The sequence below is a fragment of the Trachymyrmex septentrionalis genome, unplaced genomic scaffold, assembly GCF_001594115.1.
Source record: "Trachymyrmex septentrionalis isolate Tsep2-gDNA-1 unplaced genomic scaffold, Tsep1.0 scaffold51, whole genome shotgun sequence".
In the NCBI taxonomy this organism is placed as follows: domain Eukaryota; kingdom Metazoa; phylum Arthropoda; class Insecta; order Hymenoptera; family Formicidae; genus Trachymyrmex; species Trachymyrmex septentrionalis.
In genome coordinates this window covers 2,914,381-2,930,203 of record NW_017305683.1, presented here as the reverse complement: position 1 = coordinate 2,930,203, position 15,823 = coordinate 2,914,381, and the positions used below count along the sequence as shown (strand labels likewise).

Here is a 15,823-nt window from a genome sequence, read left to right as displayed (position 1 = left end):
TATATATATATGATATACATATACGCGCGGAAAATCCGTAGCCAGGCGTTAACGTGTTTTATGGTGGCCGAAAGGAGGGCGAACAAAAGTTTACCGCGCGTTGCCTGCAGAGCGTCGCAGTGACGCCGCGGAGGAGTCCTCCTTTCATCCAACACTCTCCTTCGAGGCTATACTTCCGTCCACGGGTAGTTGTATTTTTCCGCGGACAGGTTACAGCCGTCGTGCCGACCGTTTCCACTGCATGCGCCACTATAACGTAATGCACTTTCTGAGAGACACTTAAATAGTCGTTAACACGCGCGATTGTCTAACTTCGCCCGGATACGTTCCGCTCGCGTCGGAAAGTCTCGCACGTGTATGAGACGACAGAATTTATATCCCTGCTATATAGCTACGAAACTCATTACAGTATCTCAGTATATCTGAAAAATTTCGAACAATTTTGCGAATATCGTTATACCGAGAAAAAAAATTGTGCAATTATAATAACAATTTAGCTATAATTTATAATCATTTTCGGGACCAATTATATATATCTTGTATAGAACTACAAATAATTAATTATTACTACTAACATTATACCAGTAATAAAAATGGAACTTCTAACTATAATTATTTTACCATACAATTATAATCACACAAATATCCAATACTTTTCTTTTAATATAAACTTATGTTGCACCGTGCAACTGCAGTAAAATGTGTCAGATCAATATGTAGCAAAAAGTTTTCATCCAATATATTTGATCGTATATTAATCAAAAGAAGCGCAATTTGTTTTTAATGCGTTACGAGAATGTCAAAATATGTTATTAATTCTTAATGCAATATATAAAAACGTATCTTAAACAATTTTAAAAGATATAATGTTTGATCATATTAATACGTTTGAATATGTTTAATTAAAATCTTTTGCCAATACTCAGTTAGTTTATTTTAATTATTAAAATATATTGTGACTTCAGTTAACCAGAAAAGTATTAACCTTCTGCAATGTCGCTTATAACTCACGAAATTACAGACAAATAATTATTTATTTCCAAACGTATGCATTTACATCTGAATATCAGCGTGTAATCTCCGCCACGGCTATTAACCAGATTAATTAATTTACTAGGCAAATATCTCGATATACTGAACTGACTCAAATATTCTGTCTGCTTCATGAATGAGATCTGTTTCGCAAACTTAGTCACTATTTGAACATCAACCAAACTGATGAAAAAGCTACCTACAAAATAGATGTGCGTATTATTAGATATCCTAATAGTTCAATAGCCTAAAGTATTATAGTTTACTGAAAAATTGATAAAAATAAATTTTGAAATTTCAAACTTAAGAATGTATTATTTAAGAAATGTGTACATAATTTCAGAAAATTTTTTGGAAAATATTATAAAACCACTCTCTCTCTCTCTCTCTCTCTCTCTCTCAACTAAATAGGTATATCATAATATTTCTTTTACGCTTGTTAAAGAACTTAATACTCAACAAACAAAGTGACATTACTCGACATCATTTTGATATCAAAATAATGATAAATGACATCAGCTTATTCGATAATTTCTATTCTTTATAACAATTTTCTCTGCAACGAAATTAATAATTCAACGAGATCAATAATAGAAAAGTAAGCAGAATGTCATACAATTTTGGATTTTTTTTTCTTTCAGACCACGTGCCTAACAGAACTGCCAGACGTGGCGCCTTGCAACGGCACCGTGCGATTACCGCCACCGTGCGAGGACTCGCCTAGCAGCGGCAGCAGCAAGGATCGCAGAGACGAGAGTCCTCGCAGGAGATGTCGGGTGTTGGCGCCTGTCCTGCTCCTAGTGGTCGTCCTACTCCTCGGAGGCCTCTGTCTGCCGTTTCTACTACAATCCGCGCCTGCCACGCACCAGCAGAGGCTGGACGTGATCAGGAGGATTCTCACTGAAGTGCCTCTGATCGACGGGTAAGCGTTTTTATTGACGATAAAACGTACCATTGGCCAAAATAAAAAAAATATATATATATATATACAATATTTTTAATATGTAAAGACATTTGAAAAATAATATTAATTGAATTGCCCATTATATGGTCTTGTTTTCGGAGTATATGATCTCACTAATATAATGGCAAGTAATTATTACAACCTATCATATATTACATTACATAATCATATGGATATAATCCCCAGATACTCGAAACCGAATAAATCCCATTTAGATTCTATCTTGCTTATTAATCTCAAGTAACATCGCAATATGCAGACCAATATATATTTCGAATATATTATTTATATAATTCCATAATTGTGATATTTAAATAAAAAACATATCGCTGCAGGATATTACAAAGATTATATCATTATAAAATTCAGCTCGTTGTTATAATAAAAAAAAAATTTAATTCAAAAACCAAAAACGCAAACAGATGATGCAAAATGTTAAAAATAGAAATAAGAATATCTTATTAAGTACCTATATTATAAAAATTATATACTAAAATATAAAAAAAACAAAACAAATTTTGACTACAATCTTCATCAGTCATAATTATTAAAGAAAAAATTACATACCACAAATTTTTAAGCTGATAAACATTAGTTGTTCATCCTACAATGGATATAGATTTCGATTGTCTATTTCATAACTTCATTAGATAGACAAAATAAAATATTATACAATTATAACTCATATTAGACTGACGTCTAAATAAATAAATTAATTATGAGAAATAATATTCGATTTCAAAGCGAATCTTAATGCTTAAATATTTCAGAATGAATTTACATATCCAATACTGCAAAACCACATACCGAAATCTTTTTCAATTTTAAAACACAAAATGAATAGAACTAGAGTATTTAATTGTATCTCATATTAAATTGACAAGCAATTTAATAATTTTTGATACTCGTAAGTATCTTAGAAGAATATTAATAATTTTATGCTATTATAGCATTTAAAAAACTGTAAATAATTTATTACAAAAAATATTACCTCAGCTAGAATTCAAACCCAGATCTCCTGTACATACAAGCGTTTTCCTAATTCGACCGAGGCTTCGGCAATATTTGTCACAATAAAATATAATATTAAAATTTGCAGAAGAGATAACATCTATAATATTTTACTGTAAAATTTTAGATATAAAAGAATTTTAAATAAAACAATTTCGTATTGTGTTGTACTCAATCAGTATAGGAGTTGTAAAATTTTAGATTATTATATAAATCTGCATATATGATATACAGATAGCGTATATCATAAATTTTCAAGTTAATAAATCCTACTGCTGAGTACCGCAATACTAGAAAAAGAGTTTGATTGCATTAATTAAAATTTTAATTGAAAATGAACAAATCAAAATTTTCTAGTTGAATTTATTATAAATCTGATTGAGATAATCAGAATTCTGATATGATCAGAATCTCCTGATTCTTTCATTTGCAATCAGAAATGTTTCTTAGTAAAAATATTATACATGTTGCACGTAATATTCTGTTAAAACTCATATTTCCAATTTGCAGGCACAACGATTTGCCCTGGAACGTCAGAAAGTTCGTACACAATCAACTTGGCGAAGTCAACCTGAGCAGCGATCTCGGCAGGGTTGACCCATGGGCCAGATCAGACTGGAGTCACACGGACATCCCTAGATTACGCGCTGGCCTCGTCGGTGCACAGGTAAATTTAACATGGCATTCATTAGGTTGCTCTCCATCTCTTCTCTCCGTTGGCTGTTATTTCCGTCCCGCTTTTTTGGCAGAAGCGCACCATCTGTTCCTGCATTTTAGTACCTTCTCGCAATTTCTATGTTAATTCATGTTACGTCACACATTCATGGATCAAAAATACATTATTTTATCAAAAATCAAAGAAATACAATATTCATTATTAATCATGTGATATTGTAAAATCTTTTATTTACCATTATAGAGGATACTAAAATGTCGGAATAAATAATACGTTTTTGCTGATAAAAATCAGATTCAAAATAATCGATCTTACTTAGAGAAAATCATTTCGTTTAAATGAGCCTTGATTCCTTTATATCATGATAAAAAGATGAATGTCAACTCATTGCAAAGTTTTCAACGGGCCAAAACTATTTAGATGCAACGAATTTACGACCTGTACTAAGAATGGTATTGAATTGCGAGCAATTAAGTATCAAAGGAAGCAATCCAACTTAAACAAATACGCTCGCCGTGACGAGCGTTTCCGAATATGACAGGCTAACTTCACCGAAGAGACTTGTCATTGGCATAGAAACGGGCAATTCCAATTGGACCCACACGTAAAAGCCTCCAATTACCGAAACATATTATTCGAATGGAATAACTATGTGCGCAACTGTAGTAAACGGTGGTACTCGCGTTGTTGCTAAAGCGCCTATGCAGTTTCCGAACAATTCCAATTCATTATCGGTTCTATCTGTAGCTATTCGTTGTAACGGATCGGCATTGGCCGGCGCACTGCGTCTATAATTCTACTCGACTACGCGAGCGCGCGCAATCCAATCGGATCATGCCAAACGATGAGTCGAAATGCCTAACGATGATTTGCAAGCAAACTGCAAAACAGAACATTTACTTGCCGTGCGATACGTGGTGTAATAGCACTATATGAATTACTATAGAGAATTATCCAGTTCGATCGTGAATTCTTTGCCGTATGTTCAGAGAAAAAGACAAATAACAATTATGTATAAAGGTGACAAGTATACAAGTTTTATATTTATGCAGAATTAATATACATGGAAAGGATGATTTTACTGCGACAAAGGATGATCTAAAAATTTAGCTATAGATACAGATCTAAAAAACTGAAAATAATTTTGTTGGAGCCTCAAAATAATCATGTAGGTCGCTCAAACTGATTGCTAGAATGTCGAAACTTCTTGCAACATTGCTCATCATTCTTGAAATTACTACATAATTACTTTGATCGGTCCAATAGAATTATTTTTAGAAATGTATCTAGTTTAAATTTTTAAATACTTAATTCTGCAAAATGATTCTCTTTTCGTGTACATAGTTCAACTATTTTACAGTTGTTGCAATTATAAAATATAGTTTGTTCTAACTAAAGACGGCTCCAGAGAAGACGTGGCCAATTTAAGTTGGCGTTATTAATCTCTTGTGCACGAGTATGTGCAATATTTACTAATGCCTTACATTGATCTATGTTATCTGGAGCGCTTCTTTAGTACATTCTACATATAAAACTTGTACAGTTGTCATCACTATGTTTTTCTCTGAGTGTAATAACTCTAGACGAATTGAGTGTCGTAGCAATATGATACTTAATCGACCGCGAGTTTTCGCCACTAAAAATCAATTAAATGTCTAACTAAAAATCACTAAACCGCATTGATGTGTCATGTGATCTATCGCACACGCCATAAAAATCTTCGTGCGCGCGATGTTATTAAGAAAGACCTCTCGATAAATCCGAGACTCTCAACGTCTGGCCACACGTCGTCTCTCTCAATCGTCGGTCTTGTATCTCGATAAGTTACGATCGTCGAAGCGGGTCAACAAGTGAGCACTAACTCTTATCGGAACCAAGAATCCTACTTGTTCGATCCCGCCGTCTCTTGCCGTCTTGCCGAGATATTGGCAATCGACAGATACAGACGGAGGAAGGAAGCATCATCTACTTCGAGCCTTCATCGCCGCGTCCATGAGGTGTCCTGAAAAAGATATATACCGGCAACGAAAATTGATTCCCGGTATCGAGAAACACATTTTAGAAGCACTTTCCCGAAAAATTCCGCCAAAATCCGTGCACCTTCACTCCGATAAATTTGAGTAATTTTTAAATTGCTGAGAAATTTTCTTTTCTTTTTCCAACAGATTTTTAACTTCAAAAATATATTACAAAACGGTAATAATTTCTCGATTATATTTTCTCTATGAAAAAATTGTTAGTTTATCTGGTAAACGTGATTTAAAAAAAAGGATGAACCGTATATATGCAGTGAGATAGACGCCAATAATAGCCAATGTATAGAATCCATTGCGGTGTTTGAGCGGTAGAAAATAGGTTTCTTAAAAAAAAAGCGATGTTATCTTCACTTATCACGTTATTTTTCGTCAGACACACGTTATCTTTTACTTAATTCTTAATTTTAAAAAATCGCTATTAAATACTATATTCAATAAACCAATATTAAAAAATCAGTACTTTATATATTATAAAGTAGAGCATAATAATTTATTATGTTCATTATTATTATTGTTATATAATTATCTTTTTTTTCATCTTATATTGTATACAACATCTATATAAAACAACAAAAAATCCAAAATCGAAATATATATAGACGTTTTAAAGATGTCTTTTGAAAAATATCTTTAAAACGTTTTTTAAGTGTTTTTAATGTCCCATGTCTCTTTTTGCGTATTGTCTGGGTGCATTGGTAAACGAGAAATGTTATTAAAAATGTGTATAAGTATTTATGCTTATTAGTTTACTTTTCAGAGACTACATTAAAATATATTAAATTAATTAAAATAGAAGACTGTATATTCGCACACAACACACTTTACCTTAATGTTAGTAATGAGTCAGTAATAGAAAACAAAACATTTATTATAATTGACAACAGGTGATTTGATTGGCGAAATAATTACATACATCTGTTTTAAATCATTTCGACGCAAAAATTAGATATTTCTGTTTGATGGTAAACGAGCACTAGAATATTTATTTCACAAATAAGTTATTCATCAGATTGAAAAGAGCAATAAGCGATGTAGAAGCGAAACCATAAAGGCTTGTAAATGATCTAAATTAATCCGTTGCTATTATTGGCGTATTTCCGATGCTGCATAATTTATCTATATCGGAAAATTTCATGGATAAATGAAATGGCGTTTGTACCCGATTCGATATTTATAACCTGTTACTCGTGTCGTGAGGCAACACGCTACAGTGTGTTAGTCCATAAATTTATATTCCCCCCGATGTAATTCACGCGATCAAATACAGAGTTTATCCTTATTCTTTCTAGTCTGCTGTAATCCACATTAATCAGGCAACGACAAGGGGAAAATAGAAGTGCAAACGAACACGCTCGAGACTATCGAGAGTGTGTGAAAATTTCACTCCAGTTTTACCGATTTACGTCAAATCCAATCTCCGGGCACAGTGCATTTATTACTGATCGTGAACCCTTTTAATCCTGACAATTTATTAATCGCACCGACAGACAGACAAGTGGTAGACTGTCATTCTCCCAATGGTAGACGGATTTATCAGTCGGCTCTTTTTATTATTAATTGATTGTTTAACGCTAAAGACGATTGCAATCGTCGATTATTTGCAATCGTCAGCAACTCTCAGTATAATAAAATATTTAATACTATATAAGAATGCGTCGGAAATTATCTATTTTTTTTCTCCTACAAACTGAAATCTAGTTGCTAAAACTATCTATAAATGTTGTAATATTACATACAAAATTATTTCTTTATATAAATATATATACCTACATTTGCAAACAAATGTTAAGGTAACCAATTGAGTTAATAAGAGTGTGCTATAAAAAAAATGCAAAATTACGATGTAAAAAAATATATTTTAATATCAATAATACATGTATACTTTATATTTTTTGGATGTGTCAGAACTATAATAACATATTTTTTATTTAAAAAAATTACTATATTTTTATGTTTTGCAATCGTAAAAAACTGTTCACATATTTAAAAAAATTAATACGGATATAAAATCGGATTTTTATATATTAATGATGTATATTTTAAAATACTGTGCAGAGAGAATATTATTTTTTTTTTACAGAAGACACATTTTTAAAATATACTCTGTACTTTTCCAAATAAAATATTATTAAAGTTTAAGTATCTAATTGCTAGAGAGAGAGAGAGAGAGAGAGAGAGAGAGCGCAAGCATTTTTGATCTTTTTTTATCTCTTTACATATAGTTATATACATACAGTTAATTAAAAGTTTAACACTTTAAAATTGTCGACGGTATTCCGTTAGAACTGCCGATGTTAATTTTATGATTTTTTATCTTTGCTTCGATTAAAAGTTACTTTACTTATTATATTTGTAAAGGAAAGGTGACGGGTATAGAGTACTATTTTGTTTTATTAAAATAACTCAGTATTTATGCGACATAACTACTTTGTATACAAAATTAGCCATAAAATGATACCAATTATCATATAGAAATTTTTCGGATATACAAAACAAACGTAATTTTAAAAACACTAAAGAAGGAACAAAATAATTGTGGAATATATATATATATATAAGAGTGAGAATACGGAATATACTACCAACTAAAATATTGTATAACTTTACACATGCTTTTCGTTACCAAACTTAATTCAATTTAATTAAATATCATTTGAGAACACATTTAAACTAAATTGAAGTTACAAAATTAATATAAACATACTTCTCAAAATTACGTGAAGAGTACACATCTGTAAAACTGTCTGCTACTTGCAAAACTGAAATGTGCATAATTAGTATGTAGTACAACTTTACACATTAGATACATACATTTCAAATTTAATTCAGTTATATTATTATATCATTTAAAAGCCACATTCAAGTTAGACTGAATTAAGAGACTACTTTTACAACGCAGTAAACACTAATAATCAATCGTTATGTTATAATATTCAAATAGGCTACGAAGAAATAATGTTGACAAAATTCTCAAAATACAAACTATACAAGATATCATAATATTCAACAACTTCCTACCTATTTCATAATCTTCTCCTTTCTCCTCTATCGTTAGAATTATTTCTATTATATTCACATATTTTCAATATTTTATACTGCATATGTAATGCAAAAAAAAATTGAGATGTTTAGTGGAATTAAAAAGATACTATCGGCGATCCTGGTATTAAAGAGAAACTCTCAACAGATACGAGAAGCGATTGGATGCTAATTATTAAATCATTCAATGAGCTGATATCCCGACAGCGCCGAGAAGGGCTTCACACCTCGATCTGCGGCTATATTTGCGATTAAGCTGGCCTCTTCCTCTCATCCCCGTCATCGATACGGGCGTCGCGCCCGTTCGCTCTTGGCCCGCGGAGGATATTAATGGTCCTCTGGGCACGTTCCATGACAGAGGCAAGCCAATTTCGATCTGGATCAATGGCGACGCCATAATCAGCAAAGCCCTCGGCAGAGCCATTCACTTAGGCCGAGGCTGCTGGCGGCAATCGTGGCGCTAATACGACGCTATAGAGAGAGAATCACCAATACCTAAACTCCCCTTGCGCTTTCTACCTTCGCCCTCCTGACTGTGCGTATGACCGTTCGTATTCACATCATGTCCCATCATCGCACCGTGGCTTCAAGATTAAGCTCGAAATTAGATCGTGACCCGAGTGAGTCGCCGCTTCACGAGAAATGATCGCGTAACAAGAAATTATCAAAGAATTTTCGATCTCATGTGAGAAAAAATGAGCGTTTCACGATGAACGTGAAGTAGTAAAGAAGTAAGAACTCGATCCGCACTTCAACTGAACGTTAAATAGGCGGTTGTAAGGTCCCCTCTATTAACACATCGTTAAATATTACGACAATGATTAGCAAAATATATTTATAATAATGTAAAAGTATAATTTTGTTTATGTTTTTTTTTAAGCAATTTCTCATTATTATATACGTTCTATATATTTATCAAAAATTTATTTTCAGATCTGAATAAGTTCACATTTATTCGAATATATATTCACGATAACAAGTTATGTAACAGCCATGCGCAAAAGTATTAAACTTACAATTTTCTCGCATTTTATGAAAATTTAAATATCTCGACGAAAATATCTCAAAGAGATTTTCGAATGCATTGTAAAATGTAAAGATAGGGCTTTAAATCTGCGTTTGAATCTTTTGTCTACGATATTTTGTTTCTAAATTACATAAAATTAAAAAATATCTTTGCAATATTTTTGTCTTACTTTAAAGCGCTACAGTTTAATAAAATATCAGTAAACAAAATTTAATATAAAAATTTCTGAGAGTAGGCTTTCTAAGCTTTAAAATGCTTCTTTAAAAAAATGGTATAATAATTTTTCAGAAAAATATCTTTTATTATGTGAAATTTTATATTTATGTAAAAACTTTTTTAAAATTATTGATCGAATACAATTTTTTTTAAATTTGGAAAAAAATTTATTTGATCAGTTAAACGCATTATAACAAACATTTTTTTCTTTTTTGTCTTTTTTCCATATTTTTTTTAGTTTTAAAATTGAAAAACATTTTAGAAAAAATAAATTTTTACACAATAAAATTTCACATAATAAGAGATGCGATATCTTTGCAAAAAATTATCGTACAAATTTTTTCAAAAAGGATTTTAAAGCTTAGGAAGCCTACTATCAAATACTTTCATATTAAATTTTGTTAAATAATGTTCATTGAATAATAGCGCTTTAAAGTAAAATAAAAATATTGCAAAAATATCATTGTTCAATTTTATATAACTTGGGAATAAAATATCGTAAACAAAAGATTCAAACGCAGATTTAAAACCTTATCTTTACGCTTTGAAATGCATGATCAAAAATCCCTCTAAGATGTTTTTTTGCCAAAATATTTAATATTCGTAAAATACAATAAAACTATAAGTACCTAACTTTTGCACATGGCTGTATAATTGTAATTATCGTATGTATGTGTAAGTTTCATTCACCACGCGAATATTCGCCCAAGCCGACTCGATAGCGAGGCATGCCGAGCGATTAGTCATAATGAGTCGGTCCGATATATAATAGTCCGAAGTCAAGAGCCCACGTACTCATTACGTATTCTACCTAGCTCGAGCTGCAGTCGCAACTTGGACAAGTTTGCACCGACACTATTTGAATGTCGAAAGAAGGGTGGGGGTTAGTTTGGCGGACTTCGTAACGGTGCTGCCAGTGTCAATGGGCCGGTAAGGTCGAACGGAAACTTTAAACTTCGATTATCAAGGCGCTAATTACGTCGACTAACACGCACCTCGCGTCGAAATTCGAGTTATATTAAAATTTCTCGTTACCGATCGATGCTTTGAATTCCAATAATAGGGAAAGGTCGGATGGTATCGAATACTTTAGAGAGTTTCAAGATTTTATTTTGTTGGACTAAGTTTAAAAGTAAGTTTAATGTATATTATATAATATAACACAACGTGCATTGTATATAAAACATTATTGTTATGCCTTTTGATCATATTTTTTCAGAAATAAAAATAGCCAAAATTTTACATTTTTAAATTGCCATTATATTTTACAATTTTTTTGTGAATTAGAGGATGATATTAAACAGAAATATTATTAATTATAAATTTTGAATGACAAATTTTTATTTTTTATTTTGAACAACACACTGCAAACTTCACACTTATTAAAAAAGCCAGCTTCTTCAATGTTGGCACAGTTTTCATAAGCCCGACATTATATTGAATTCAGTTTTTATCAAAATCCGCAAACAACGTAATTAATCTTTTCATCGCTGTATTTATTGGTCCCCTTAAACACTAATATTTTTTGCGACATTTACTAGCATTTTTATTTCTTTATCTTTATTTTTATCTTTACTTAGGTTATCCAATACCACTCGAATAACACGTAACAAAAAAAAAACATATGAAACGAGCAGCCTTAAAATAAAAAAGATTTTTAAACCCATAACCTAAAGAATAATGCTATAATAGAATAGTGCTATTTATGACTATATTCCAAATTTACTTTTAGCGCTTAAAAAATCCATAGTTACGTTACGTACATTGTAGATTTTCAGCACTCACAATGACTTTTAGAAAACAGCCTACATTGTATAAGCTAAAAGCTATATTCAACTTATATTTAAAGATGTATTGATCGTACTAGTCCCTGCAAAGTAAATTTTTGGAAATATGTTTATATTCACACTTCAAATAAACTATATACATATGAAAATTGTGTGACTACGATTATTTCTTTATTTAATAATATTATACATTTTTATAATTTATTTAGTCTATCTGTTATTAAAAATTAAATTATTTTTACAACATAAAGAAAACTCTCAATTTTTTAATATAAGTTAATTTTAAGTGTTTAAAATTAAGATGATTTACACAAAATTTCATCGTGATTGTCTGTTTAATTATTCTGTAAATAAATAAATAAATAAATAAAAATTTTGTTTATTTACAGAACAACTAATCTCTGCATTGCAATGAGATATTACATTCTATTATAAATCATCTTGAATATATGTACTAGTATATTTAAAGTACTTAAATATAAAAGAAATTCAGATTTATTCATTATTTTTTAATATTTTCATTAAAGCACATATATCTACTTCTTATTAAAATAATGTTTTATTCGTGTAGAAAATCCACTAATTTTTTTACTACTTTCAAATACAATTAATATAAAACTGTAATTTTTTCATAATTTTTTGAATGTTTTCAAAATATATCTAATACATCCTTAATGATGTTATTGGTTAGTAAAGTTAACTCCGTGCCGACATAAACAGCAGCTACACAACAAAATGGATAATAACTCACAAACAATACTGTCTCTATTTTCAACATAGAGACGTTATGCGTAGGTTATTACCTGAAGTTAATACATGTTGCCACAACGATCTAATATTTAAAAAAATCCTTGTCGATTAATATTACCCAACCTTTCGTAATCTAAATTTTGAAAAAACTTTGAAATTTATAAGGCAGAAGCCGAGAGAATTATAATTTAAACAAAATACTCGTATTTATCTTTCTTTATATTATATTACTGCAAATATTTTACACAAATCGTGTTTATCGAGTTTTAAAGTTTCATAACTAAAATTTTGGTTATAAAACTTTTCATAACCAGAAACTATTTTCAGTGAAAAATCATTAAAACGCCGAGCTACATTTATACATGTGTACAAAACGCCGAGCTACATTTATACATGTATACGTACGACCAAAATGAAATGCTTCTTCCATTCATCATGAGATATTACTCATTCAGAACTTCTTTTTTACTTTTGTAAATAAATGTATACTAATATATAATATTTTGAAAACTTCTATTTTTATAAGATTAAGATATAAATCACTTATAAACGCATACTAAAAAAAGATTCGTTAAAAAAACGGTCGTCACAAATCCAAATTTTACAGATATATCTGCACTTGAAGTAACTTCATTTACTTCTCAATAAGATACTTTCATAATAATGCTAAATTACAGGTATGAAATTATTCAAAGGTTTCAATTCCAACATATTGCAATCATTGAAATTGCCCGGCCAATTGTCACCTTGTCACAATTCCTTGTTCCTGTTCGACCTAATCTTTTTGTGTCTGATCAGCTAATAAAAATGTAACGCGAGCTTTCCTCTGGGAAACTGACTGTTGCAGCCCCATAGTAAACTGTTGATTATTGCTAATACCCTCTTTACTATTAATTCCCTCGTTCGCACAACTTGTGGCGGATTAATCGCGAACCATTCGTGCTTCGTTAACAAAACATTGTTGCCAATTTACGAAGAATTAGTAAGCGACTTAATTAGAAACTTTGCGATTTTATTATTGATAATATTCACCCTTGCCGGGTGGAATTTTAAACACCGGCGAAAAGTTCGATACGTTCGAGAGAAAGAGGTTGCTTTACGATTAAATGCACTTAAACGGTGAAGTATCATGCTTCACTGTAAAGCAAGTTTATAATCTTATATAACAACTATTCCCGTTCCCAACGAAATGCTTAATACTTAATACTAATTCGTTAAAGTCTTGACTCGCGCAAAAAAGATAAATTTCTTTCATCAATTATGACATTCTATATTATACATTGAGAGAAAAAAATAGTTGTGGCAATTATAAAGTACAACTCTAAAATTCAAATATATGTAACTAGTTTAGAAAGTTAGTTTAAAAAGAGAGAGAGAGAGAGTAATAACTAAAGTAGTACCGAATAACTGTAAAAATATAATATTGTGCTATAAAAATATAGTATTCAATACTACTTTAGTTTTTATTATTTTGAAAAATTAGTTGCAAGTAATTAAACTTAACTTAAATTATTAGAGTTGTTAATTTAGTAGTTGTCAAAACTATATTTTTCTCTGTATTAATTTATTGAATTAGTTAAGAACAAATGTGGGGAAAATTGAATTAAATTCTCAAAATCGTTATTCTCGAAATAAGTAATTAAAAACTGAACCAATCAGAGTAAACAGTACGATTAAAGATGTCAATCCATCAATCATATATTGGATCACAGGAATGAGAATGACAGCCAACCCGTCACTTGTCTCTCTTGTTACCTGTCTCTCACTGAATTTGTACGACCGCCTACAGCTACGTCTCGTACGTTATTGTCCAAATCATGTTAGTACTAAACTGCATTATATTTGATGAAATTGTAAATATGCTACACATTACTCCTTCAACTTCTATTATATTATCATATATTATACATATTTATTATTTATTACATATTACCTATTATATATTTCAAAACAGCAGTTAATTAAAATTCTTATGACCCTTTTCGAAAAATTAATCTAACTAAAATTTTCACATAATCCATGATAAATATAGCCTAATTAAATTTCGATTAGTTCCATTAATTTAATTATAATAAAAATGAATCTAAATATCGGTTTGTACATCAACATATGTAACAAATCTATCTACATAGCAGAAAAATCGATAAAGTATCAAAGTTGCACGATATAATGATATCAACCAAATAACAGATGTCGATACGTCAATCACTTTTAAAAATTGTCAGAATTTAGTCTGTCTTTATTCACCTTTGGTCTCTGCAAGAAGACACTTGAGCATTATAAAGATGGATTATCTTCGATAAACAATAGCTTTCAAACGATATTTCATTGTCGAGTAAACAGATGTAATATATTTCAATTATTAACGAATATTTATACATTGAATATGCATGTAACAATCACTAGACATTGATTATCTACTGTAACAATTACAACTTAAAATGAGTATTAACTGATTATCTATTTGACATTTTTCATATAACATTAAACGTTGCATGCTTTAAATCTTTTTTATAAATTTTTAATAAATACTTTTTACATTAAAAATTTAATTATAATTTTTTCTATATTTAATATGTAAAAAATATTTTAAAAAAACGTAATAAAATAAATGATACGAGAAAGCTCTCTCTCTCTCTTTAAAGTCTAAATAAATAAATTATTTATTATAATCGCAATGTCCGTTATACCGCGGGGCGCAATTTAATCTAGCATCAAATGTCAGAAATACCAGTCGTCGCTGATTGCGATCGAAAGTTCACGCTGCGAGCTTTCTTTCATCTTGTTGTCAATCGTCGACCGCGCATGTTTATCACGATTCGCGAGCGGGGGACGGGGGAATCGTAACCGATTGCGATGAGAAGTTTTGCGAAAGTCAGTGGTGGAGCGGCGACAGGTGTCGATACGTCAATCAATTTGGATTCGGATCGATAGGATTCGGCATATGTCTACGTTCTCGGCCGATGAGGAATGTAATGCGCGGTATGAGAATAGTGGACGGGAAACGCGAATTGGTCGTTATTATGAGAAGAGTATTATACCCTTGCGTGCGGTGCTGGTGTACGCAGGACCGGTTTACGCGGATCCGTTTATAGCGAACGCATGGCGCTATGTTGGTGGACCACTACTATAATTAGGTCATATTGGATAATAGCGCTGCACCTGGCTATTCCATGAGAACACAGACCTCCCATATTCCCCGGCGGTATTCCCGAAAAGATGCATACCTGATCATCGCGGAGGCTGTGCGCCTGGCTTAATTTGCATTCATAGCATAGAGGATGA

The 15,823-nt window shown here is 31.1% G+C and overlaps 1 protein-coding gene across 1 annotated transcript in view; it reads left to right on the top strand.

Moving 5' to 3' along the window:
- The window catches only part of LOC108751640 (dipeptidase 1-like), a 129,033-nt gene that overhangs the window by 59,667 nt on the left and 53,543 nt on the right, over positions 1 to 15,823 (top strand). Inside the window, exons 3-4 of the mRNA XM_018491924.1 lie at positions 1,674 to 1,954; positions 3,518 to 3,674. Of these exons, the coding sequence (XP_018347426.1) occupies positions 1,674 to 1,954; positions 3,518 to 3,674 (438 nt within the window). The remainder of the gene's footprint in view (positions 1 to 1,673; positions 1,955 to 3,517; positions 3,675 to 15,823) is intronic.